The sequence below is a fragment of the Phyllopteryx taeniolatus genome, chromosome 9 (genome assembly GCF_024500385.1).
Source record: "Phyllopteryx taeniolatus isolate TA_2022b chromosome 9, UOR_Ptae_1.2, whole genome shotgun sequence".
Lineage (NCBI taxonomy): Eukaryota > Metazoa > Chordata > Actinopteri > Syngnathiformes > Syngnathidae > Phyllopteryx > Phyllopteryx taeniolatus.
The window spans coordinates 24,012,061-24,036,331 of NC_084510.1; the positions used below are offsets into that span (position 1 = coordinate 24,012,061).

General features: G+C 42.0%; 1 protein-coding gene across 4 annotated transcripts in view; it reads right to left on the reverse strand.

Annotated features, from left to right (window-relative positions):
- Positions 1-23,101, reverse strand: part of LOC133483483 (rho GTPase-activating protein 40) — a 30,218-nt gene extending 7,117 nt beyond the window's left edge. Inside the window, exons 1-11 of one of the 4 annotated variants that reach the window (XM_061784804.1) lie at positions 22,950-23,101; positions 8,296-8,525; positions 6,812-7,032; positions 5,770-5,845; positions 5,388-5,542; positions 4,490-4,655; positions 4,075-4,166; positions 3,095-3,172; positions 2,154-2,313; positions 1,648-1,730; positions 49-255 (exon numbers count right to left, since the gene is read on the reverse strand). In XM_061784804.1, the coding sequence (XP_061640788.1) occupies positions 49-255; positions 1,648-1,730; positions 2,154-2,313; positions 3,095-3,172; positions 4,075-4,166; positions 4,490-4,655; positions 5,388-5,542; positions 5,770-5,845; positions 6,812-7,032; positions 8,296-8,506 (1,449 nt within the window). In that variant the 5' untranslated portion in view covers positions 8,507-8,525; positions 22,950-23,101. Of the gene's footprint in view, positions 1-48; positions 256-1,647; positions 1,731-2,153; positions 2,314-3,094; positions 3,173-4,074; positions 4,167-4,489; positions 4,656-5,387; positions 5,543-5,769; positions 5,846-6,811; positions 7,033-8,295; positions 8,526-10,930; positions 15,256-16,132; positions 16,312-22,949 lie in introns of those variants that run through there. The other 3 variants (XM_061784803.1, XM_061784801.1, XM_061784800.1) reach the window with 3 other exon arrangements.
- Positions 23,102-24,271: the final 1,170 nt, after the last annotated feature.

Below are 24,271 nucleotides of genomic sequence, written 5' to 3' on the forward strand. Positions count from 1 at the left end.
ACAATCAGCTAAACGGATGCGTGGCGAAAACCAGCGGCCGCCGCGCACCGTCCAAAGCAGGTCCTGGTAGCGGATGAGGAGCCTCATGACGTCAGCGGCCTTCTCCACCTGCCCCATCTCGGCCCCCTCGGTCAACCTGCTGGGCACGGCCTTGTGGAGGAACAGGTTGGGAGCCATGATGGTTGCCACGGCCCACAGGTTCATCCTGTTCCTCTTCTCCCGGGACACCACCTTGCTGAGGAACTCCAGGAGGGCCTGAGTGACACGCAGAAATGCACTAATGAAGCATCTTTTAGCATCCTTGACATTTAAGAGAGCTTTAAAAAAAAAAAAAAAGAGACTCTGAATGATCCTTCATGTTGCAGATGCCTCCACTGGAGCCAAATTGTTCAGGTGCACGTGGACTACCAGACGGCACAATCGGTGCCCGTGCGTGCTTAATGCACACTCTTGTATAAAGATATACAAGATTTGTATAAAGATTTGGTTCCGCTACCATTTGCAGAACGGCATGGAAGACTGAAATGAAACATCATGATCATTCTTCCACCCGGACGGGAAGACTTTCTACAAGATTTGAGTGGGATTTGATCAGGTCAAAATCTCAGTTTGATGGGGTTCTTCCATGCCAAAGTCATCCAAGTATGTCTTTTATAGACCTTGTCAGGGCACAGAAACACACGAAAGTGACCTTCCCGCAAACTGTTCAAACCGGAAGTATAGAATTGTCCAAAAACGGGGGTCTCGTCTACTTACTTCGGATACATGCTTCAGGGGGAACGTGAGGATGGCGACCCCATGTGGACAACAATTATACCTGCACCTCAAATGCGCATGTACAAGTTGTTTAATAATGCAAAATCAACTCAGTTAGCACCGTACTTACCGTTTTTTATTTCATGGTTCATATATATAGCTAGGCTTGTGATTAAGACTTGCGTAAAAAATCAGTTTACGTTGCCACCATAGGAAACGAACGCCGTCGTAAACCGATGAACCCCGGTATCTAATGCATGGTGCCGCCAATTATGGCGAGAGGAGCAATATTTGCAAATGTTTTCAACACTTCCGGTTATGTAGCAAAGCTGAAGGTTGCATCTACATGGTGAAGCAAATGGTTTGCAGCCAACAAACCAAAACGGCCAAGTGACAATTGCGATGGCGATGACGCGTGGAAGGTCGGGGGGGGGGGGGGCAGCTGCTCATGCTCTGCAGGTGCATCACACGCTCCCATTTGATCCTCTGATCCACTTCACAGATTTGACTACATACGCGAGTGTTCGGTTCAGGGTGAAATTTAACCACACGCTCGCTTATTTGCATAATAAAAGACGGAACCGGCATTGCCAGTGTGCAAGCCGAGTGGACAAAAGCTGAGTGTGCGCCGCCCACTTTCATCGCTAAAAGCTTACTTGTTTTGTTTGTGTGACTGGTGCACTTAAGTGCAACCACACAATTGGCTATTTTGTATGATTTGAGAGCAGTTACTAGGCAACCGCTGGAATCTCAAGGAGGCTTGGTGGAAAAGGAAGAAAGTCTTGCTCCCAAAACACTGAACTAGAAGTAAAAATGTCACTATAAGTGTGTTTGTACTTCTGTTCCATGTAATGAATATGTAGTCAAGTGTGTGTGTGTGTGTGCGATTACCTTCAGCGTGTTCCTGTTGGGTTCAGGCAGCAGCAGAATGAGCAGGTTCAACATGTGAAGTTTCTGCTTGAGCTCTGTGACATCTGGTAAAGCCACAAACAAAAGGTGAACCAGGTTGAAGACATACACACACACACCAACGCACACATGCGCATACATTCATTTCCGCTGTGTTTGTGGAAGAGTTATGGGATGTCTCAAGATGGATTGCGTCGTGACAGGGGGGGGGGGGGTCATTAACGTTGCTAGCTTATGTCTGTGCTGTGCTCACAAGTGCCGTTTATCATCGCGCACCAACCTCCTCAATCAATCATATTCGTATGGATTCTTGTTTTATTAAAATGGATGAAAACAAATGGTTGTTACACCTCTATTGTGACGGAGGATGTAAAAAAAAAAAAAAAAAATGGAGCGCTTGAATCCTTCTGGGAAATTGTTGGCGTGTCTCTGCAGGAAATTGTTTCACTCACTTCGAAGAAAATAAGTAAAATCTGTCTTCTTCTGACCTCTGACGGCGCTAAAGGTGTTGAGGTACTCGGTGGTGAGCAGAGGAGCGGGGAGCTCTCGGATGAATTTCTTGAGCAGCGTGGCGGCGTCATTGGGACTCACTTCCTCCCACTTGATCTGACCTGTGTAGAAGTTGGCCTCCAAGTTCTGCTGCAGCAACTGAGGGCGGAGAACATGCTTTTACAACATTTGCAAGGCTTATTGATATATATTACTGAATATAATTGATGACCAAAACAAAAGTCTTATTAACTGCCACAAGGGCAAAATGTCCAGCTCTGTATTAATGAACCTGACTATCACAGCAATATTTTATTAGAATCATGACATGCCATTTGTTACCTCGTAATTACAGTAACTATTGGAATGAAAAATACTTAAAACAATCAACTTAAAAAATAAAAAAAACAGCACGTATGGTGGCAAGTGAGCATGCCACCTTGTACAGCATGACCAGGTACTGCTACGCTACGATGTAAACAAGTTCATTATGCGTTTTGTAACCTCAAAACATTAAAATGTCGCTATAATTAAACATATATGATATTCCTCTTTTCATGTAGCAAGAATAAAGTGCCTGGTTTATTCCCGTATAGTAAGCACTGTCATTTATCCTGAACAAGGAATGGAAAAAACATTTGAAAAAAAAAGAAAAGAGAAAAACGATCCTTGACAATACATTTGGCAGGTTGTTTCCTTGAGAGCTAAATAGCGTCTTCTGCCAGTTTCATTTACTCACTGTCACATGCAAGAGGAAATAGGAGGTGCGATCAAAAGCATCATTATTATTACTTTTTGCCTTATAAATTGAAGCTGTACTTGCAAGAAAGATTTTAGGTTTAGAGTGGGAAACGTATTTTACATTTAAGGACATATAACTGGAAAAGAAATCAAAACAATCATTTGGTTTGGCTGGTTTGGATGCTCTAATTTCTAATACCTTGATTCTGGACAGAGATCCCGGAACCCGCAGGATGCCCTCAGAATCGACTCCCTTCTTCTCCAGGAATGTCAAAAGCTGACAGAAAGACAATAGAGCAGAGAGAGATTCGGCCACTGGATTCGGGGGGGCGGGTGGTGTCTTACATGATAAGATCTGTCACACGTGGAATGCAAACTCGCGGAACAAAAAACCAAAAGACCGGTGAGGATTCATTAACAGAAAAAAGAAGACATTTGACTTTTATGGGTACCCTCAACAGTTTTACGAATCATGTTTGCGTGTATAAATAACTATTACTTAGAATATATGTAATACTAAAATACAATTTGCCCCTCAACGGCACAAACAACTTGCACTCCAATAATTTGCCCTACAGTGGCAAAATATTTTTAAAGATTCAATAAAGGTGATTTTACCAAAAAATATATTTTAATTGGTCATTGTCAAGCATATTATACCTTGCAATTATTATTACAATATTTCTTGATAAAAAAAAAATGCTGTTTTCATCTCAAACCTTTATTTCTTTTCCAATAAGACGCACATTAAAATGTTACTTTAGGAATCAACCTTATTAGTCAGATGGTCTACTATAATGTTTAAAAATAAACAATAATAATATCTGATGATAATATGCCTCTTTTAGTGTACCACTGCCTTACTAACAGAGGGACGGGGGACAGTTATGTGCTTAGCTACAGTAGGGCATTCTGGGAATTGTAGTGCATGTGCTGACCTCCAGTTCTGATAACAGATCCTGAAAAAAAAAGATCCAACTGGCCCAAAAGAAATATGCTGCATTGAGGTTGTAGTACTAGAAAAATATAATAATTCCCCCGACGATTTAATTTAGGAGTACTTCAGAATCTCTGAAAAGGGTCTAAAAACGCCAAGGCTCAAGGGACAAATGGACTCCCACCCGCTCTCTGACAGCACACCTCCACAACACACACTTTATACAACACATCTTCTCTTACCTCCTGCAGGAGGAGAGGCATGGTCGCCGCCGCCTTCACTTTTTGGTCGCTCTCCAGCAGCGTGGCCAGCGGCACGCCGAACAACGGGCTCTCTGATAAAACATATTCACCTCTTCTTTAGTTTTAACTCCATCTAGTCTAATTCCGTCAACAGTACTGTATCATGAAGATTGTGTGTCGAATCTAAGATTCATTGGTTACAATGAAGTCATGTCGGGCTAATTGGTGTACAATCGCTGTGCAGGAAGCTGAAGAAACATTGTTCTGCTCTATATTGGCACGCTGACAAAGACGAAACAATGAGACCTGTTTCTCCCGTGTTGTCTATAAAAATCTTCCACACATTTTAAGTGTGTGTGTGCGTGTCTGTGTGAGAAAAAAAAAAAAAAAAAAGAGAGAGAGAGAGAGGCCATACCTGGCAATTTCCTCTTGGCCGTCTTGTGCCGCTTCACCTCCAGGCCGATGAGGTCGCACAGCGCCGTCATGTCGATGAGAGCTAACTGGCGCACCTTCTTCATGTCGGCGTGAGACAGATCTTGAATTCGAGTGACTCCCAGGCGGCACTTGGGGCAGATCACCCGCTGGTGACGATTGGCAGCGAGACAATGGCGGTGAAGAGGAGGAAGGAGGGGGGGGGGGGGAAACAAAAACAAAATGGACGAGAAAGAATGGTTAAATAAACAAAAGGCAGCTCGGGCTGTTTAATCACATCTGAAGAGATCATTCTGACATTCGCAGATAGTTGAGTGGATATACAACTTATACGACAATAAACAACAACATCAGGTGGAGATGTACAACCTCAAAAATATAAAGGTGACCTTTACTAGCTGTGAAAGATCTACAGCGCTTATGCTCGTGCTTATTCGTTAGAATGTACCGAATGGCAGCGCAGTAGTAAAGTCACAATGACAGCAAGTAGTAAGAAAACAGTTCTAGACCATAAATATTTAAAAAAAAAGGAAAAGAAAAACTAACTAGTTCATTGAGCACTGTTCTTAGTCGGGAGTGTTGTAAACAAAGGACCCCCTGTGCTGCTGGACAAAATGTAAACTGACACTTATTATTGTGACTATTTGACTTGGCTTGTGGCCTACTTTTAAGCCAAAACGCAGAAAGAAGTAAAAATAGAAACCACACAGCGACTTCAGTTGACACCAGGGTCGCATCAAATGCACACCTATAACGACCATCACTGTGTAATTACAACGGCATCCAAGGTAGTGCTGATGTGTGTCAAAAACGGAGCTGCATCTTTTTTTTTTTTTTTTTAAAACAAATACAGATCCATCAAAGTGATAATTGGGGCTTACGGGCAAGAGAGAGCCAGCAGGTTGGATGCTTACAGGCAAGGTGCCGTCCTGCCTCCTTCGCTGGACGTTGTTCTGAGGCTGTTTGGCCTGTTTGAGGAAGATGACGGCTTGTTCACAGTAAGCCACGTCAGTGAAGAAGAATTCCTCCGTGGGAGCTGGCCCGGAGACACAAATTCACAGATGCACGCGTCAACGTATGAAATGAACGCGTGCGACAACATAACTAACATATATTTGCTAAACCAGTATCAGTACAATCAAGTTACAGATTAGATCTGTCATTTTTAAATTAGGTTCATTGCAAGACTGACTGGTGATGAGTAAGGTTTTTCCTAATGACTCGGCTTTAATTTGCTTAAGTTTCACTTTTTCAAGGACTCACCTAAGAGGGGGGTTTTGGAGACTGATGCCACACTGTTCTGGGCCAGTTCTTCACTACGCTGAGACTCGGACAGACCCTGTCGGAAGAAAGTATTGATCGCTATGACTTGAGTCAGCACAGCGCCCGAGTGGTTAGCGCATCTGCTTCACAGACGATCCTAATGCTGACAAGCGGGAGAGAAAATGGATGGAATGGCTTCCTCCGGTGTTTGTACTCCAGCAACATATTGCGATCGTATCACTATGCTTGCATGTGCGAAATTGCACTGATACCCTCGTGTAATTCACATGAAATGTGTTCAGCATGGAGCAGCACTTGTAAATATCAGTGGTCCACCACAGAGAATACAAGTAGTGCAGTGTTTCAGTGGGTGAAGGACCAACAATCACAAGAAAAGCGTGTCTCGTTCCCCTGTGGAAAGAGAGGACAAAGTGTGACCTTTACACGTGATTTGCTTTTATTGTCCGGGTTAGCGGCATACTGCATATTGATGCGAGTGGGTTCTGTTCACAGTTATGCGCATAAAGGTGGTCCTCGGTTTACAACGGCCCCGACATCTGATTCATGAGTTTACATTAGCTGCATTAGCGTAGGTTAGTGACAGACTATGGCGCATTTCTACTATGTACAAATTCGGATAATGTTGCCGCCACAAGAAACGACACCCCTTGAACTCCATTTCCTCAAAAAGGCGTCGTCCACAGACGCCCAATCGACGATTGGACATGTTGTTGCTTGGCACTTTTGTCCAATATTACCAGGTGGTGCCATTCGGTGTCTTTTACTGGCTTTACTATGACTGATATGACCATGTTTGACTATAGACGTCATTACCACAACACACACGCCCTGCACAGCAGACCTGGTGTCCATAAAGCTTATGTTTAATCAGGATGGTTTTTTTTTTTCTTTTTTTACCCTTAATATACACATGGTACCCTCTACAGTTATGTTAAAGTAGTTACTTTATCAGGAAATATAGAAAGTGTCCTGTAGAAGAAGATTCCCTCGAACAATCAGAAATGACTCGCGCGAGGCTCACCTGATGGATGGGCGTGGCAAAGATGTCGCGTACGTGGCGCGGTGCCGGTTTGTTGCGCTTGCGCAGGGACATCGTGTAGGAATCCAGTCTGCGCTGGACCGCCTCGGCCTGCGTCCGCGTCAGCGTGGACAGAAGCACTGCGTTCTCCACATCCTCGCTGCCCTCGCTGATCAGGTTGGACAGACCGGCGTCGGCCAGCCACTGCTCCTCCTGCTCTCCCTCTGACACACACACAGACACACACACACACACATTAATCATGTGGAATATCTTCAACAATGTCAAACAAAAGAAAGCACAATGTTTTCTAACACAACAGGGATGGAGAACCTATGGCCGGCCTGTGCGCCACAAAAATGTAGCTACAAATGCTCAGATTAGAGTGGGCCCTTGACTTACAAGTTTGTTTCTGGACCAAGCTCGTAACTCAGAACACTTGCATCTCAAATCATCTTTCACCATCTGTGTTAAACTATCTGTTTCTTAAAAGGGCTCTAAATACCTGCTATTTTTGATAGCATATCTGTGGCATTTTGTATTGTGTGTTAGCATTAGGCTAGCGGACCTTCACAAGGCAAAGTTATTAGGTTTGGTTAAATACACGAGGTGTAATTCACTTTGTTCTATGTTGAGCTTTACAGTAAACTTCCACTGAGAGTGGCAATGAAGATCTCGAATTTCATTTGTATCCTCTTGTGAAGAATTCTGCCAACCTGCTTGCTGTGAAGTTCGCTGCCCGTATCTCAAATTTTTACTTGCAATTCGAGACAAACCACATCGGCCGAGCAATGGCTCGTTGCTCGAAAACTGGCTTGGGTCACTTTTAAGTAGAGGTAGAGGCTTCTAAATTTCACTTCTGATTATTTCATACTTTAGTTGTTGTGACCTTCAGCTTGTCACATCTGGGTTCGCCAAAGTGAGTCACTCGCATGATTTGTTTGGCACACTTTTTTACACCAAATGCCCTTCGTGACGCATCCAACCCATCTCTTTTATCCAGGCTTGCGCATGCCCTTAAAAGGCTCCCACCGGCTGGATTACAAAATTCAGCTCAATCTATTCGAAATTGAGAGCTAATACTAGCTATGTTAGCAGGCTCAGTTGGGACTCAAATACATTTTGACAAAACTCCTTTCTGTAAGAAATAAATTCCCTTGTGGTCTCACTCTTTTGAATATACACGTTATGAAGAGGTATATTTTATGATATCGTATGTAAGGTATTGTAGGCCTTTAAGCTTTTACACAAAGGTGGTCATGTGACCACAAAGCCGCGTGTAGCTTCATGTAACATCAATGGGGTCTGATTAAAGGGCTGAGTCAGATCATTGGGTGAGGTGAACACAATAAAACGGCCATTGGCGAGCAAATACAAAACACCCCTCCTCGCCATTGGGTGTGTGTTGTCATGGTAATGTGCTCTCCTCTGAAACCCGATATGTTGCCATGGCAAAAAGCTATTTGAATGGCCATTAGCAGTCTTACCTTCCGATTGTCTGGAATCCCTCCGGGTGCTGTCGAGGTCCGCAAGGCCGCCCCCCTGCCGAATGGTCTCCACCTCGCTCCAGAAAGAGTCGAAGCAGAGTTTGTCGGGATGCTGCTCCTGGTCCTGGGAGGGAGGCGAGGGCGGCGGCGTGCGCGCGCTCTGCTCAGCGGCGGCCTGGTCCTGCGGGCTGGCCCAGGGCTCCACGCTCATCTCGGTGGGGCTGGGATCTCTGGCGCAGACATACATACACGTAAAGAAATCACAGGCGTGCATGCAAACAAAAAGGCGGACGAGGACGCAGACGAGCTGGAACACGAGGGGCGAGGACCGCGGGGGTGGAGCGGGGAAGACGGAGGAGCCGGCACAGAGATGGAGAGACAAAAGGAGCAGGATGGAGGGATGGAGGTGGGAGAGGAGATGGCCAAGGGGAGGGGGGACTTCTATTGTTCTTGCAAAATGTGGCTTGGAGACATAGTAGCACCAGTAGATGTCACTGTAAGGATGTAAACTCCCATCATCCCATTTAAGGATTCAGAGTTTGTCATACCAACACACATTTACACATGACATGGCACAAAATTAGACAACCAAGGTCCCGGATTAGCCCATTAAGTCAAGCTTTGTGACATTTTTGTGATACAGTAAGACAAGAAAAAAAATATATTAAAATACTTATTTTATGAACAGTCAATGGGGCACATCAGGTAAAATGGTCATCTTTCCCGAGTGGGACTATGTATGCACCAAAGCAATGATTCTAAGTGAAAGTGGGCTCCCCCTAGTGGTACGTGAAATACTTACTGAATTAAATATTCAAAATGTGCATAATAAAACAGTGGCTTTTTTCAAACCATATATTTGTTGATTCATGTTTGTTTAGGTACAATTGTTGTATTTTTTTTTTTACTTGTATGTGCAACATATTTTCAGGAACAAACAGATTTTAAAGTCACATATGCCTTGACATTCATACAGACAATCTGGTCAAATTCAAAATGGCAATCATGTATAAAGAAAGAAATAATTCACTGACGCGTAACTGAAAAATGTTTTGTGACAGGGATTATGCGTTGAGGCAAACTGAAGTTTAAAAAACTGTTTGCCCAACAAAAAACGCGTATTTGTGTGGGAGGGGTGGAGTTTTGAATGGGTTGGGTGAGGAGTTGAAACAGAGCACAAATATTAGCAGATTAAAAAAAAAAAAAAATTAAATTAAAAAAAAAATACACAAAGAATCAATTCTTCACAGGTGTAGGGAAGAGGAAAATTTGTTTTGGGGGATGGCTATATATTTTTTGTAACATCAGATGGTTAATAGGACCGTAGCACATTGAGACTCATTTGTTTAATAGGACAAACAGATTGGGGAAACAATTGTCTATGTGCTTATAAACCAATTGAAGGAATGTAACATGAGGGTAGGGATATTTTGAACACTGCTAACTTGTCTTTAACTTATTTTGTTCATCTAATCCTGTATTTGGTCTTCGAATAAAGATTTTAATTGAATATTTGAGTACAGTGTTTTTTTTTTATTAAGCTATATTTAAGCAGTGTTAATTTTAAAACAGTGTATAATGTTAGAGTTGCCTACAATGATATTAAATTTAAAAAAAATAGAAATGAAAAAAAAAAAAAAAAAAAAACACTACTATGTCACTATATTTCAATGTTGGTCATCATGGTGGTACTTGGTGTAAAAATTTTGACAACCACTGCACTAAAACATGCCATACAGACATGACAGATACAAGATGTGACCAACTGACTCACTCCACCCGTGTGGCTCCGTCACATTCCAAAAGGCACAAAGTAAATCACCATGCACGAGCCGAGCAACATTATTCAGCTGTGATCGCAACATTCTTGACAAGCCTCTCAAAACAAAAGACAAATCTCAGTCCAACATCAAGAAACAATGTCACAGGTGTCAATTAGGAACAACATTCCCATCGATCAGGTGTGTTTTCTGCTCTAAACCTGTATATACCACTAAACACTAACTTTACGACACCAAGTATTGACTTTTAAAAAGCATGCAGCTATCAAATTAATTTGAGCAATGAAGACAACAACAAGCAAGGAGCAACAATGCTCTCTCATTAACTGCCATTAATTGCACTTGTGCAAGTGCTAAATTGCCCATTTCCTGCTGATTAATCAACACATTGTCTCATCTGCTGCACGAAATGCTGTAACTTGTCAGAGAGAACAATTAAAATGTGTGAGAAGATTTTAGATTTAAGATAAGTTTTTTTAGAACCTTTATTTACTTTGGAAAGAAAGTGTTAAACTGCCCATTTTCTGCTTGTTACCAACACTGCGTCAATCGCGCCATGTGAACAGTTTAGAAAAAAGTGCAGTAACTTGTCTAACAGTGAAACAAATAACATGTCAGAAGTGATTTTTACCCTCTGTGCCCTGATACAGTATACCCTTTTGTTTTACTTTTGAAAGAGGGAAAAACTAATTGAGTGATGATTCAATCAATGCTGGTCCTGTTTGTGCAAGTGAAAGTGTTATTTATGCCTATCGTACAATTTCTAAGTGCGGCATCACCTCACAACGAGATCATTGGAGAAAACAAACGTTCCCGATTGAAGTCCTGCAACTTGGCTTTTGCAGAGTTCCTACCTGGATTTCTTCTTTTGCGAGGATGACTTGAAGTTTCTGATCCTCATCGGTTTCTGCGCAGGACGGAGCCTGATATTGTTCCAGCGTGTAAATTGCACGGTGGGCCCTAGTGCCCTGGTCACCATGACCTCCTCCCTGCCTCCCATGTCCACAGCACCAAAGGAATCCAGGAATTAAAAGAGTCCCGCACGGAACCGAGCCCGAGAACACAGCATGTAAGTGTGTTAGAACTGCTGTGCTTGAACGGTCACAGGAAGTTATGAGACGGCTAAGCTGGGTCTTTGTGAACTGAGGTGCAGAAGAAGCAAGACTAGAATGTGGTATGGGCGGGGCAACGCCTTGAACGTTACCGCATTATTCTCACCTGACCTCTCCCGCCCGTTAGCCGTCACTCGAAAGGACAACAACTGTGAAACAATGAATACTTTACCTTCTACTGAGTTTGCACAAGAACAACCTGTCACTGGGGAGATGACTTTTGTACTGCTCGCTTGTTGGGAACACATTTTTGTGGCCTTGGGAAAAGATACAGTTACCTTAGCGTCTAATAATGAGCCTTATGGGATATATTACTGCGTATTGCACCTGGAGGGACTCAATATTCCTTTTTCTCACAGTGAAGATTGTTCGACTTGTGCTTTAGTCAGTGTTTCTTATTTAGAACCATGAGCCTTGCTATCAGGCTTGAGTCAGGATGTCAAGTTAATCAAACAAATTAAAGCATGAGCTTGTTGACTCCCCCAATAATAGCTCATGAAATGAAAAGAAAAAAAATGATATAGATATATATATATGCAAATTGCTTGACAATGGCCAGTCGCAACTGCATACCTGACGGCTTAGCTCCTCCTTTTGCATACTTGAATGTGAGCAACAGGTAGACGCGGTTTGTGTGACAGAAAGGAGGCGTGTAATGCAAAAGCAGGGTGAAAAGGTTTTGCTCGTTGCTCAAGTACAACAGGTCTGTCAGCATTGGCTGCGGGCCAGGTGTGAAGCCCCTCGGCCAAATCAATGTCATTCTCTCTTTGCATTTGGCAAATCATCTGCTATGATAAAAAAAAAAAACAACAACAACAAATTCAAAATATACAATAATAGGAAAACATTAGGTACATCAGAACGACAGAAGAGCGGTATAAAAAAATTCTGCCATGACAAAAATAATGCTTTTGATTTTTGATTCAGCTCTGATCTCATTAGATTGTGTATCCTGTGGCTGGTGGGTATCTGTACAGTATTTCTGTATGACGTGGCTGAGTATGGCACAATGCAAGAAGAACAATTCAAGCAATGTGATGTATTTCAATGGGAACTCCACTGAAACCTGCAGCGCAGCTTTATCAAGTATATACATTTTCACTTAAGTTGAATGTACAGTGGAAGATCAAAGATCTAACATTTTCCAGTATGTTTAAATAAAGCAATCTGGAAGACTTCAAGCAGAAAAACATTTATTTACACTGCTCAAGTACATGTTGATCTACATATTTAAAATTCAAATTAAATTTGCCTCATTTCCTTGCTTTGTTGTTTTGGCCTCCAACTTGAGCCAGGCCTACCTCCACCTGCACCCGATGCCTGCTTCAAGCTGTGCCACATGAATAGCATCCTCCTCTTTAAGCACTCTCATTCGGGAAAAGAATTGACCAAAAACATTGTCTGTTTCATGTTATTTTTCACTATTACCAAATTCAAAGGCTAAGCCCATATGCATCCTCCAGGAAAATATGAAGTACCGTATTTTTCTGTTCTTATTGGCCATTTCTGAATTTGAAGTTAGTTCATTCTGTGTTGTGATATAATCCCTAACATCGCTCCGTCGCTTAATACATTTAACATTAACATCCCTAAACTAATTAGGTAATTGTAGCCACGTTTCCTAATTAATACAAGATGTACTAGCGGATCAGCTCTTGTCGCTGATGTTACGTGCGCTTCGTGGTTCCGCTGGGACCACAACCTTACCACGAAAATACAAAAGACCAGTGCAACAAATACCACACTGGCGTATCTGATGAGCCAAAAAATGTTGCTTAAACGTAAGAGTAGCAATAGAGGATATCCGCTCCAGAGGTGGGTAGAGTAGCCAAATATTGTGCTCAAGTAAGAGTACTGTTACTTGACGATAATGTGACTCAAGTAAAAAAATAGTCCTCCAAAAAATTACTTGAGTATGAGTAAAAAGTACACAGTGAAATTATTACTCAAGTACTGAGTAAATAGTGAGTAACTTCAGATTTTTTTTTAACCAGAGCATGAACGTCAATAAAATAAAAATAACAAAAAAAGTTTTTTACTGCAAGGTCTTTTCTCAAGTCATAAGTGGGCTGAATTATCCCCGTTTGGGCAGGTAGTGCCAGACAAATACTACAATACATGAAAGCTGTTATTTTTGTTCGTCTAAATGTAAACACGAGTTGCCTTCACAGTAACGACGACCTTCCCAAAATGGCCACCACGTAGGCACGACAATCAGCCAGGCTGGCATATCCAGTGTTGTGTGAGGTCGTGTTACTTTCTTGTGTTGTTTGATTGGACTTAACTTCACTAGCGCTTAAACTGGATTGGTGCAAGTCTAAGTCTCGCGCAGGAAATAGTTGATATATAAGCAATAATTGATAAATAAAAGTAGCGAGTGACATTTAGATAAGTAAAAGTACCGTTACTTCTTAACAGCTGAAGCGGCGGAAGTGTTTTTTTCTGGTGTCGTCAACTCCTGTGACTCCAAAGCAGGTCCCGAGCACACAAGCGGAACCTCAGGCCGATGCGCTTTCGCATATTAGTCCGCCGCGGAGTAATATTCAGAAATTACATCTGCGACGACGAAACACCCCCTCCCCTCCAAAGAAAAACTCATCGGATCTGTACGATTCACGTAAACGGCCTATTTTGAGCTCGAAACGGCAACAACACCCCCACAGCTTGATGCTGCCACCACCATGCTTCACCGTTGGGACTGTATTGGACAGGTGATGAGCAGTGCCTGGATTTCTCCACACATGCCACTTAGAATTAAGGCCAACAAAATCTTGGTCTCATCAGACCAGAGAATCTTATTTCTCACCATCTTGGAGTCCTTAAGGTGTTTTTTTTTTAGCAAACTCCATGTGGGCTTTCATGTGTCTTGCACTGAGGAGAGGCTTCCGCCAGGCCACTCTGCCATAAAGCCCCGACTGGTGGAGGGCAGCAGCGATGGTTGACTTTCTAGAACTTTCTCCCATCTCCCGACTGCATCTCTGGAGCTCAGCCACAGGGATCTTTGGGTTCTTCTTTACCTCTCTCACCAAGGCTCTTCTCCCCCAATTGCTCAGTTTGGCCGGACGGCCAGCTCTAGGAAGGGTTCTGATCGTCCCAAATGTCTTCCATTTCAGGATTATGGAGGCCACTTTGCTCTTAAGAACCTTAAGTGCAGCAGAATTTTTTGTGTGACCTTGGCCAGATCTGTGCCTTGCCACAATTCTGTCTCTGAGCTCTTCAGGCAGTTCCTTTGACCTCATGATTCTCATTTGCTCTGACATGCACTGTGAGCTGTAAGGTCTTATATAGACAGGTGTGCGGCTTTCCTAATCAAGTTCAATCAGTATAATCAAACACAGCTGGACTCCAATGAAGGTGTAGAACCATCTCAAGGATGATTAGAAGAAATGGACAGCACCTGAGTTAAATATGAGTGTCACAGCAAAGCGGCTGAATACTTATGGCTGTGTGATATTTCAGTTTTTCTTTTTTAATAAATCAGCAAATATTTCAACAATTATGTCTTTTTTCTGTCAATGTGGGGTGCTGTGCGTACATTAATGAGGAAAAACAAATTATTATAACAAATGGCTGCAATATAACAAAGGGGCTCTGAAAACTTTACGTACCCACTGTATATGAATCCCATAAGAAATAATTTTATTTAATCTGTTCAGGATAAAACTTTCAACATCATAAAATTAACCAGATTTTAAGTGACATTTTAAGTCATGCATGTGTAAAAATAAAAGATTATTAAAATGTAAAACATTCAGCCTTAACATCAATAATGAATCTGTTTGTTTTCTCTGGAATCTATTCTGCTAAAAAACTCACCGATTTGTGTTTTTTTCTGCTCTTTTTGAAATGCCCTAAGATGTGGCCAAAGCCCAGTCGAGTAAATAGGAAAGTAGTACAGTAATTTGTGTCAAGAAAGTACAGTGGTGCCTTGAGAAAAGATATTACGGTAGAATTCCAAATTGCACAACTTGCACTTTACATTCAGACTAAAAATGCTTCATGTTTTTTCCCCTAACAATTGTTTCAGAAACTTGTCATACCTTCTTTTTTTTTTTCTTTTTTTTTTTAATTATTGCCAACAACAGCGACTGCTGAAAATCTCAAGTTGCTTGATTGTCCATCCATCCATCCATTTTCCGAGCCGCTTCTCCTCACTAGGGTCGCGGGCGTGCTGTAGCCTATCCCAGCTGTCATCGGGCAGGAGGCGGGGTACACCCTGAACTGGTTGCCAGCCAATCGCAGGGTACAGAGAAACAAACAACCATTCGCACTCACAGTCATGCCTACGGGCAATTTAGAGTCTCCAATTAATGCATGTTTTTGGGATGTGGGAGGAAACCGGAGTGCCCGGAGAAAACCCACGCAGGCACGGGGAGAACATGCAAACTCCACACAGGCGGGGCCAGGGATTGAACCCGGGTCCTCAGAACTGTGAGGCTGACGCTCTAACCAGTCGGCCACCGTGCCGCCTTTGCTTGATTGTTTTTATTTGAATTACTGATACACTCACACAGGAAACTGCAGCTGCTTAGAGGAAAAAGTGAACAAAATGCCAAAAGTGGTTTCTATAGCCTTGCGGCCGTCTTGATAGCAATAATAACACAAAGTAACCCCGGCTTGGCTCTGTCAAGGAATACAGTAATCCACTGAAAAAAAAAAAGGTTTAATTCTTGCGGCGGAATTCCACTGCAAGCTTCTTAACTTTTAGAGAATGTAACAAGCCACTCATGCATGCTTGATCAAGTGTTGCTTGACAAGGATTTGCAGACCGATACTAAAAATGTGGTTTAAATCACTGTATAATATCTGTAAACAACGCAAGCACCAGCAAATAATCAGAGCAACCGCTTCATAAGAGTCAACATGGACAAAGGAACCACCGCCCCAGCGAATCTTTAGGCTTAACACTGTAGCTAGGACAAGGACCACCAAAGCTGATCCTACCTGGCCTTGGCCCGCCCGATGCCTCGGCCCGAGAGCAGGAGCAGGGCCACCGAGCCTCCTCTCCTCCACGGCATGCTGCTGATGGTTGTGGTGGTCCCCCACCCCACCCCCACCCCCAAACTGGAGGAAGAAGCAGCCGCCTGCTGCTGGCAAGCTGTTTCCTTGTAATCTCTTCAGCGCGCAAACACATCGCTAGAACAAGGACGGCCCGGCCGCTTCCACTCGCGCGTCACTACGTCGCATCCTGGAGCAGGAAAGGCGGTCTGCGTGAGGCGCAGACTGGTTGAATGGTCAGCCGCATGACCGAAAGGCCAGCTGTGGGGATAAAGTTATGTTGGCCAACGTGTTTGGTGTCAGCGGCAACAGGTTCACTTATTATATTTAATGGTTGACTCAACACTGATGTCAAGAAACTGAACTTGACTTGCGGGTAACTTCACCTCTGCTCCTTCGTCCTCATAGTGGTGATGTCACGTATTAACAGCACGGTTGGACAAACACATGCAAGACCTGTTGGCTCAATGAAAATAAAAATGTTTGCATTGTGTTGAAATCAATATCATCTATGGTGAATTTAACAAAAATTAAATGCTCTGATTTTTTTGCTGTGAAACTTGAGATACGAGCACTGTATGGTGGCAGTGTACACAATTCAAATCACTTCAAACACGCAGTAGTTTCGCAAACAAACAATTAATCCCCAAAAAGTCTTCAAGCTGTTTAATGCCACTCCCAGTTGAAGTTTACTGTCAAACTAAACAAAACAAAGAGAATTAAACGTTGCGTATTTACAACAGGAGTGACAAATCACAGCTTTGCGTTAGGAAATTACACTTCGCTTAATGCTACAAACAATGCAAAACGCTATTGACATGCTAACGCTTAGCATCGATAGTCATGCAGATGTTTGAACACAAGCGGTGGAGCAACACATGTAGACAGATAATACTGACAGGCATATATTCTTTATCCTCCATGAAAAATTACAATATTAAAGCATTGAGTCACTCACAGTAGTAGAAGTACTATTCTACTTAGTTTGTGTCTGCATGACTGTATTATACTGCCTCTCGGTGGCCAAGGCGGGCACACCACAAGGAGCAGCACAATGAATTTGATTGCAGCATTAAATCAGTCGACACATTGTTTAATTCTAATCTAATTACATGATTACTCTATGTATTTATAAAGTACAATATTACAGAGTACTATTTTCCTTATCGAAAACACAAACACAATTGAGTTGTTTTTGGGAGGGAGGGGGGTGGGCTAGACAAAAGCCCCTTTCAAGTGGGGGCGGGCGGCGGATGGAACGGATTAATGGCATTTCCATTTTGGGGGAAGATTATTTATGATACGATTGTTTTGAGTTACACGCGTGGTCACAGAACAAATTAAATTCATACCTCAAGGCACCATGTTTGTTTCCAAGCCAATTTAGTAGGATTTTCGAAGAAATGTAAATTAGTGGAACTCATGCAGTTTATAAAACATTAAAAATGTCATGGTTAGCATGTCTGCCTCACCGTTGAGAGGTTTTGGGTTAGAATCCCTTTTCGCACATTCCAAACAAATGCATGTTAGGAAGACTTCAAATTGCCCATAGGTGTGAGTGGGTTGCCCATAGGTGTGAGTGGGTTGTTTGTCTATGTGCCCTGTGATTGACGGCCAACCGGTCCTGGGTGGACCCCGCTTCTCTCAACACAAGTCAGCTGGGATAGGCTCCGGCTCACCCCCAACCCTAATTAGTAGGCCATTGAAAATAGATGGATGGATGGAGAGAATATAAAAGTGTATTAAAAGATGGCCCTGTAATATGCTTTAAAAGTTCATATTGATATGGGGGGGGGGGGGGAAACCATATGGTTTCACAGATAATTTGTGACACTGGAATCACTACATTGTCCAACATTCACCACAATAATGCAGGTGCAATTGTTCTCAAAATTGTCTAATCTCTGTCAGGAGCTGTGAGGATTAAACTTTGAAACACGGTGTGCTGGGAAAGAAATGCAAAAGCAACCTTTTGCGGCTCAGGGATATAAATAACACTGTTGTCTGGAAAAAAACAAAACGATTACGCGCAAAAACTTTGGAGGTTAAGCGTGACGTCAGCAAAATCTCTTAAGACTTCAGGTCAGTGAGCATCGAAAGGATTAACCCCAAACGTGTGTTTGGCTTGTTTTTTGTTTTGTTTTTTTTGTCATGCCAGCGTGATGATTATCATAGAAAATGGAAAATAACTATAACGTAGCATAGTGGCAAAAGACTACATTTAAAAAGACTAATTTATTTTCACACTTGCATGTACTACAAATGTTAAAGGAACACCATGTATGAAGATTGTCAATGCATCTATTTTCTATAGCGACTGTCCTCATGGAAGAGCTGGAGCCAATCCCAGCTGACTTTGGGTCCACCCTGAACTGCTCACTAGTTAATAATCGAACATTTAGAAAAACGACAGTTCACACTCACACCTATGGACAATTTAGAGTCTTCAATATGCATGTTTTTGTATGTGTAAGGAAACCCAGGCAAGCACTGGGAGAACATGCAAACTCCACACGGGATGGTAGCAGCCGAGATTCGAAACCCGTACCTCAGAACTGTTAGGCAGACATATGAAGTCTACTCACTTTTAATTTAGTTTCGTACCGCGGTAAACTTCTTTTTACAGTCATATGACTGTTAAAATTGATGCTTAAAACATTGCCTGTACAGTTTAAAAAAGGCTCTAAGTGGGCCACAGGATGACACTGGACATAGTTTATTTAATTTCCATTTTTTGCTATTGGAAAATCCAGTATATGTGAGAGAATCACTGAATTAAACTACACTTGCTTTTTTTTTTTTTAATGCAATACAGTACGTTTGTTAAGTACGGTTCAGTTGTATTGAACTTTTTAAGTACAAAGCATTTTCATTTCATCTTTTAGAACTGTCGGTTTTCAAATATTTAAGTACAGTTTTAAAAAAACATTTATGTGCACTACATTTTAATTGCATCATTGTGTATTTGTTTATGATCCTATATAGTATTTAAGTGCAGTGTGAATGTTCAAACCGTGCATCATATTACAGTATATTTAATATATATATACCTTTTAGGAATAAAACCTCGGTCTTGTCTGTACTGAACACTTGGGCCTTCTACTATTGTATTGTTGCTCATTACTGGCGGTACTTGGAGAGCCCCATTCACACCTATGGACCTCATTAAAAATATATATAAAATAAAATCCAACTCTAAAATGCATTTTCATTTTTTTAATTCAGGCATAAGCTAGAGATTCAAAGCCCGAACCTCAGAACTGTGAGGCAGACGTGCTAACCGGTAGCATCAGGAGGGTTAGCAGGTTAAGGCAATGGGCTCGGACCGCAAAACCGCAGACACGCCGTGGTGTGCTGCTGACTCTTAACTCTGGCAATTTTCCCAGTCACCACACGGACTTTGCATCTAACCAGATCAACACGGATTAATGCAAACACGAGAATCTGTTTTTTGGGATTTAGCTTTCCTCACCAGCTCTCTTTGAAATCTTTTCACCATTGTGCTAAACAACCATTTTTCCACCTTGAATTTCCACAAGGTTCTTTTCCGATAGACTAGACCTTGAGGTGCCAAATACAATCTCTCCACTCTCTTTCTGTGAGAGCGTACCTGATAAGACAAGACTCCGGCTTAAGTCCAGACCTTACTCGCCTCCTCTGACAAACCAGCTTAGTTAACGGATGCAGGCCAACAGGAGGAGAGAGTGCTCGAGGGGGCCAACGGCACGTTTGTGTGTGACCCCGCAGATGGCATGTGACCGCCAGATCGGCCTCGTGCCCCGCTCGTCCACATCTTGGCAAGCGGGCCACGCACGGTCAAAGATGAGGGCGGGAGCAGGAAAGTGGAGCACACCGTGTGAGGCAGGAGAAAAGTCAGGGAAATAGATTAGAGAGCGATGGTGACAGAGGAGGATAAGAGCGCTGGCTAAAGACAACAAGAATGTGGTGGGAGATGATGCAAAAATTGCATCGTGTCATATTCATGACTGGGCATTTTCCCCACATACATTCCACTCCGTCAACATGTCAGACTGGCTACATTGCAGCGTGAAAACGCAATGCTGTGTCATCAGTTCAAAGTTTTAGATTGGGGCTTATTGTTTTCCCAAATTTGTTTAACTGCTACATTTTAACTTGACTATGTTACAAGTTTAGTAAGACATTTTTGAATAGTTGACTGTAACAGAGACAGCAGAGAAGCAACTGGTTGCGTTGAATGTTTGCACAATGTCTCTCCCAAGCTCTTCGCCATAGTAAAAACGACAAGAAGTGTTTGCAACCACAAAATCTGCTGTTGATGTTAAAAATCGGTATGTGTGTACTTGTACCCCGCTTTAAAGAGAATCAAGTGAAAATGAATGACTGATCAGGAAAATGAAATGATGCAGCATGTCACACCACCAACGAGTTGCTTAAGGAAGTAAAAAGTACACGAGTTAGGTACACAATCAACAGGGTGCCGTCGCACACAAAGTGAAAGGACTGCATTTTAAAAAAATGACATGGGCGTACTCACTGATCAATAATGGCCTTATTTATGCTGGCTCATTAATTCACTTCTAAACTGGTTTGGGGAACGAGTCAGACAAATCTTTAATTATCAGCGTGTATTAAAACCAAATGCCACTGCATAGACAAAAACGCGTCAACACACACATTTCCGAGCACGCTTGATAAATAGCTACACACAACAAGCGTCCCTCCGTTGTTACAGCATGTGTGATGCAACTCATGCCAAGAAATGGTTCTTATGCAAACTTGTTGTACAAAACCCAATTCCAATGACATTGTTACGTTGTGTAAAATGTTAATAAAAACAGAATACAATGACTTGCAAATCCTTTTCAATCTATATTCAATTGACTATACTACAAAGACAAGATATTTAATGTTCAAACTGATGAACATTGTTGCTTCTGGGCAAATATTCACTCATTTTGGATTTGTTACTTGCAACATGTTCCAAAAAACTAGGGCAGCTGTTTGGAACGTTCCACAAGTGAGCAGGTTAACTGGAAACAGGCGACTCAGTTGTTTACAAGGATGGGGCAAGGTTCACCACTTTGTGAACAATTGCGTGAAGAACTAGTCAAACAGTATAAGAACAATGTTTCTCAACATACAATTGCAAGGAATTCAGGAATTTCATCATCTATGGGCCATAATATTAGAGCTGCACATTTCAAATTGTTTTTGGAAATCATGGACGTAGGGTCCTCCGGGCCAAAGCGGAAAAGGACCATCCAGCGCAAAGTTCAAAAGCCAGCAGCTGTGATGGTGTGGGGGTGTGTTAGCGCCCGTGGCATGGGTAACTTGCGGATCTGTGAAGGCACCATTAATGCTGAAGGCTACATACAGGTTTAGGAGCAACATATGCTGCCATCCAAGCAACGTCTTTTTTCAGGGACATCCCTACTTATTTCAGCAAGAAAATGCCAAGGCACATTCTGCATGTGTTACAAAAGAGTGGCTTCGTAGTAAGACTAGACTGGCCTGTTGTCTCCCATTGAAAATTATGGAGCGCAAAATACAACAACGGAGACCCCAGACTGTTGAGCTACTGAAGTTCTACATAAAGCAAGAATCGAAAAAAATTCCTCTTGCAAACCTTCAACAATTGTGTCCTCAGTTCCTAAACGTATATTGAGTGTTGTTAAAAGGAAAGGTGATGGAACACAGTTGTAAGCATGCGCCAGTCCCATCTTTTTTAGAACGTTATACACATCAAATTCAAAATGAGTGAAAATTTGGAAAAAAAACAAGTTTGTCTGCTTGAACATTAAATACCTTGTCTTTCTAGTGTATTAAATTGAATATAGGTTGAAAAGGATTTGAAAATCATTGTATTCTTTTTATTTACGCTTTACACAACGTCCCAACTTCCTCGGAATTGAGGTTTGTACATTGAAGACACCATTATGAGCTTAGTACTCTTACTTAACTTTAGAGAGGGGTTCCACGGGAAATTATCCAATTTCAATGCATTATAATTAATAAAGACCGCTGCCTCGTGTATCCTTGGTCCCGATCACAATAAACACACATACACACGTATTATAGATTAAATTTTTTTTATTATTAATTACAACTATATATCTTTATATCTGCCAGTGACATATATTGAAAGGCAGAACGATTAAATGTTCTTTCATTAGATATCAGAAGGTACAAAAAAACCTATTGCCCTTCATACAACAGCCATGGCACCCTGCGAGTATAGCAGCTTTGTGCTCGACTAAATAGGTCCAGAATTGACATTATGTGAGTACATCAGTGAGAAAATTGAGAAAATTTCAGAACTCATACTTTTTGTGACATTTTTGTTTGGTGGCGTGCCGCGAGATTATTAAGTAAAACGGGTGCCATGGATCAATTAAGGTACGTAATAAAGAACACGCATGCTCAGCATCAGGAATCAATGTGCAGCTGTGTATTTGACAGCCGTAAAACAACGCTTTTTGTCGTGGTTCCACGCCACATATTTCTCATTACAATGTCGTATTATCCAAAACGGACCCAGTTGAAGCGCTTCACGCGCTCGTATATATGAAAATATGTGGCCTTTGCCAGCCAAAGTGGACTGGTTTGCGAACTTAAAGAAAAATATAATAATATATATATAATGCTAGCTAGTTAGCAGACACAAACAGGAACGCAAAGGCCCGTCACCATGGCAACCACAAACGCCGCGACATTATTTTGACGAGCAAAAACACACAAGCTAGCGAAGGTAAAATGACAACGAAAAGGGGGTCGTGCTTACCTGGAGAACCAGCGCCGACCCCATTTCAGGCGCGTGAAAGCACAACTCTTTCTCCATGTAGACTTTTCTTTTCCTCTTCTTCTCCGCTATGGAGAAAACAAACAGATGGCCCAAGTGGAGCTAAGTCGCCCTGCTTGCCTCCCTGATGATGATGATGATGATGGTGATGGTGATGCTAATGAAGACTTCACCACCAGTCCTCACCTGGCAGCAAACGTCATCGCACTCATCCTCCACATGGCACATTTGAATAACATTCTTTGACTTAGTGATGCTAAACGGTACCAGAAAAATCTATCACAGTGCAATAAATTCACTGGTAAATTGATCAAATGTATTTTTTACTTTTTTTTTTAAATCATAAAATAGATCTCTTAAAAAAATGTAGAAATACTGTAATAGAATATTGTATATATTTATATTAGAAATGAATATTCTATAATTGTATTTTTTAAATGTAACTTTCCATTTTCTGTGATTGTGAATGTTCGAACATACACATATATATATATATATATATTTTTTTTAATTTATTTTATACTTAATCTCAAATTAGATCTCACATCTCAAATAACCTTGCAATGGCCATTTGAAGGTGCACATTAATTCATGCCTCCCTCAAAAAACAAACAAACAAAAAACATTTTTTTTTACATACTTAGCTACAGTATATACCAATGTGTGAATCACAGACTTGATGAAAGGCTTGTGAGTCAAGGTTTAGCACCTTTTGGAATTATAACACACCCATTGCAACCTAAAATGTCATGATGCCATATATGGAATGTCACATTGACTCTTTTGCCTAAATTCTCTTGTCATGAGAGTGCTGTCAAAGGCATACCTGTATAGTGTATATATGTGTGTGTGTGTGTCAATCTGACATGTTTACACAGCCATTAGACTATGCAGGTGTACCTAATGTTGTGACCAGTCAGAAGAACATTGGCTCTACTGTCTGACAGCATAGGCTATAAATCAGTCACAGAGAGGCGGCCTCTCATTCTTGACATGCTTGCACAGGCCTGTTAGCAGCATTGTATCTGCTTGCACACAGGCAACGTGAAGGTTGTGCTCTGATACATTCTCTCTGGCATCCTGTTTTTGTTTTCATTGCACTCCTGTAAGGTTGTTCGCTTCATTCCAGACAGATGCGCACACACGCGCACACACGCACACACAGATAAAGAGAGAGCCGTGGAGGGCACAGAGGGTCTTAAAGCAGCCCACGCTTTTCCTACTATTGTTTCATCTCAAGGACCCTCGCAAGGGCTAATATCCACTCGTCTGGCTGTTCTGTTACCAGGGAGACAAAAGCCCCT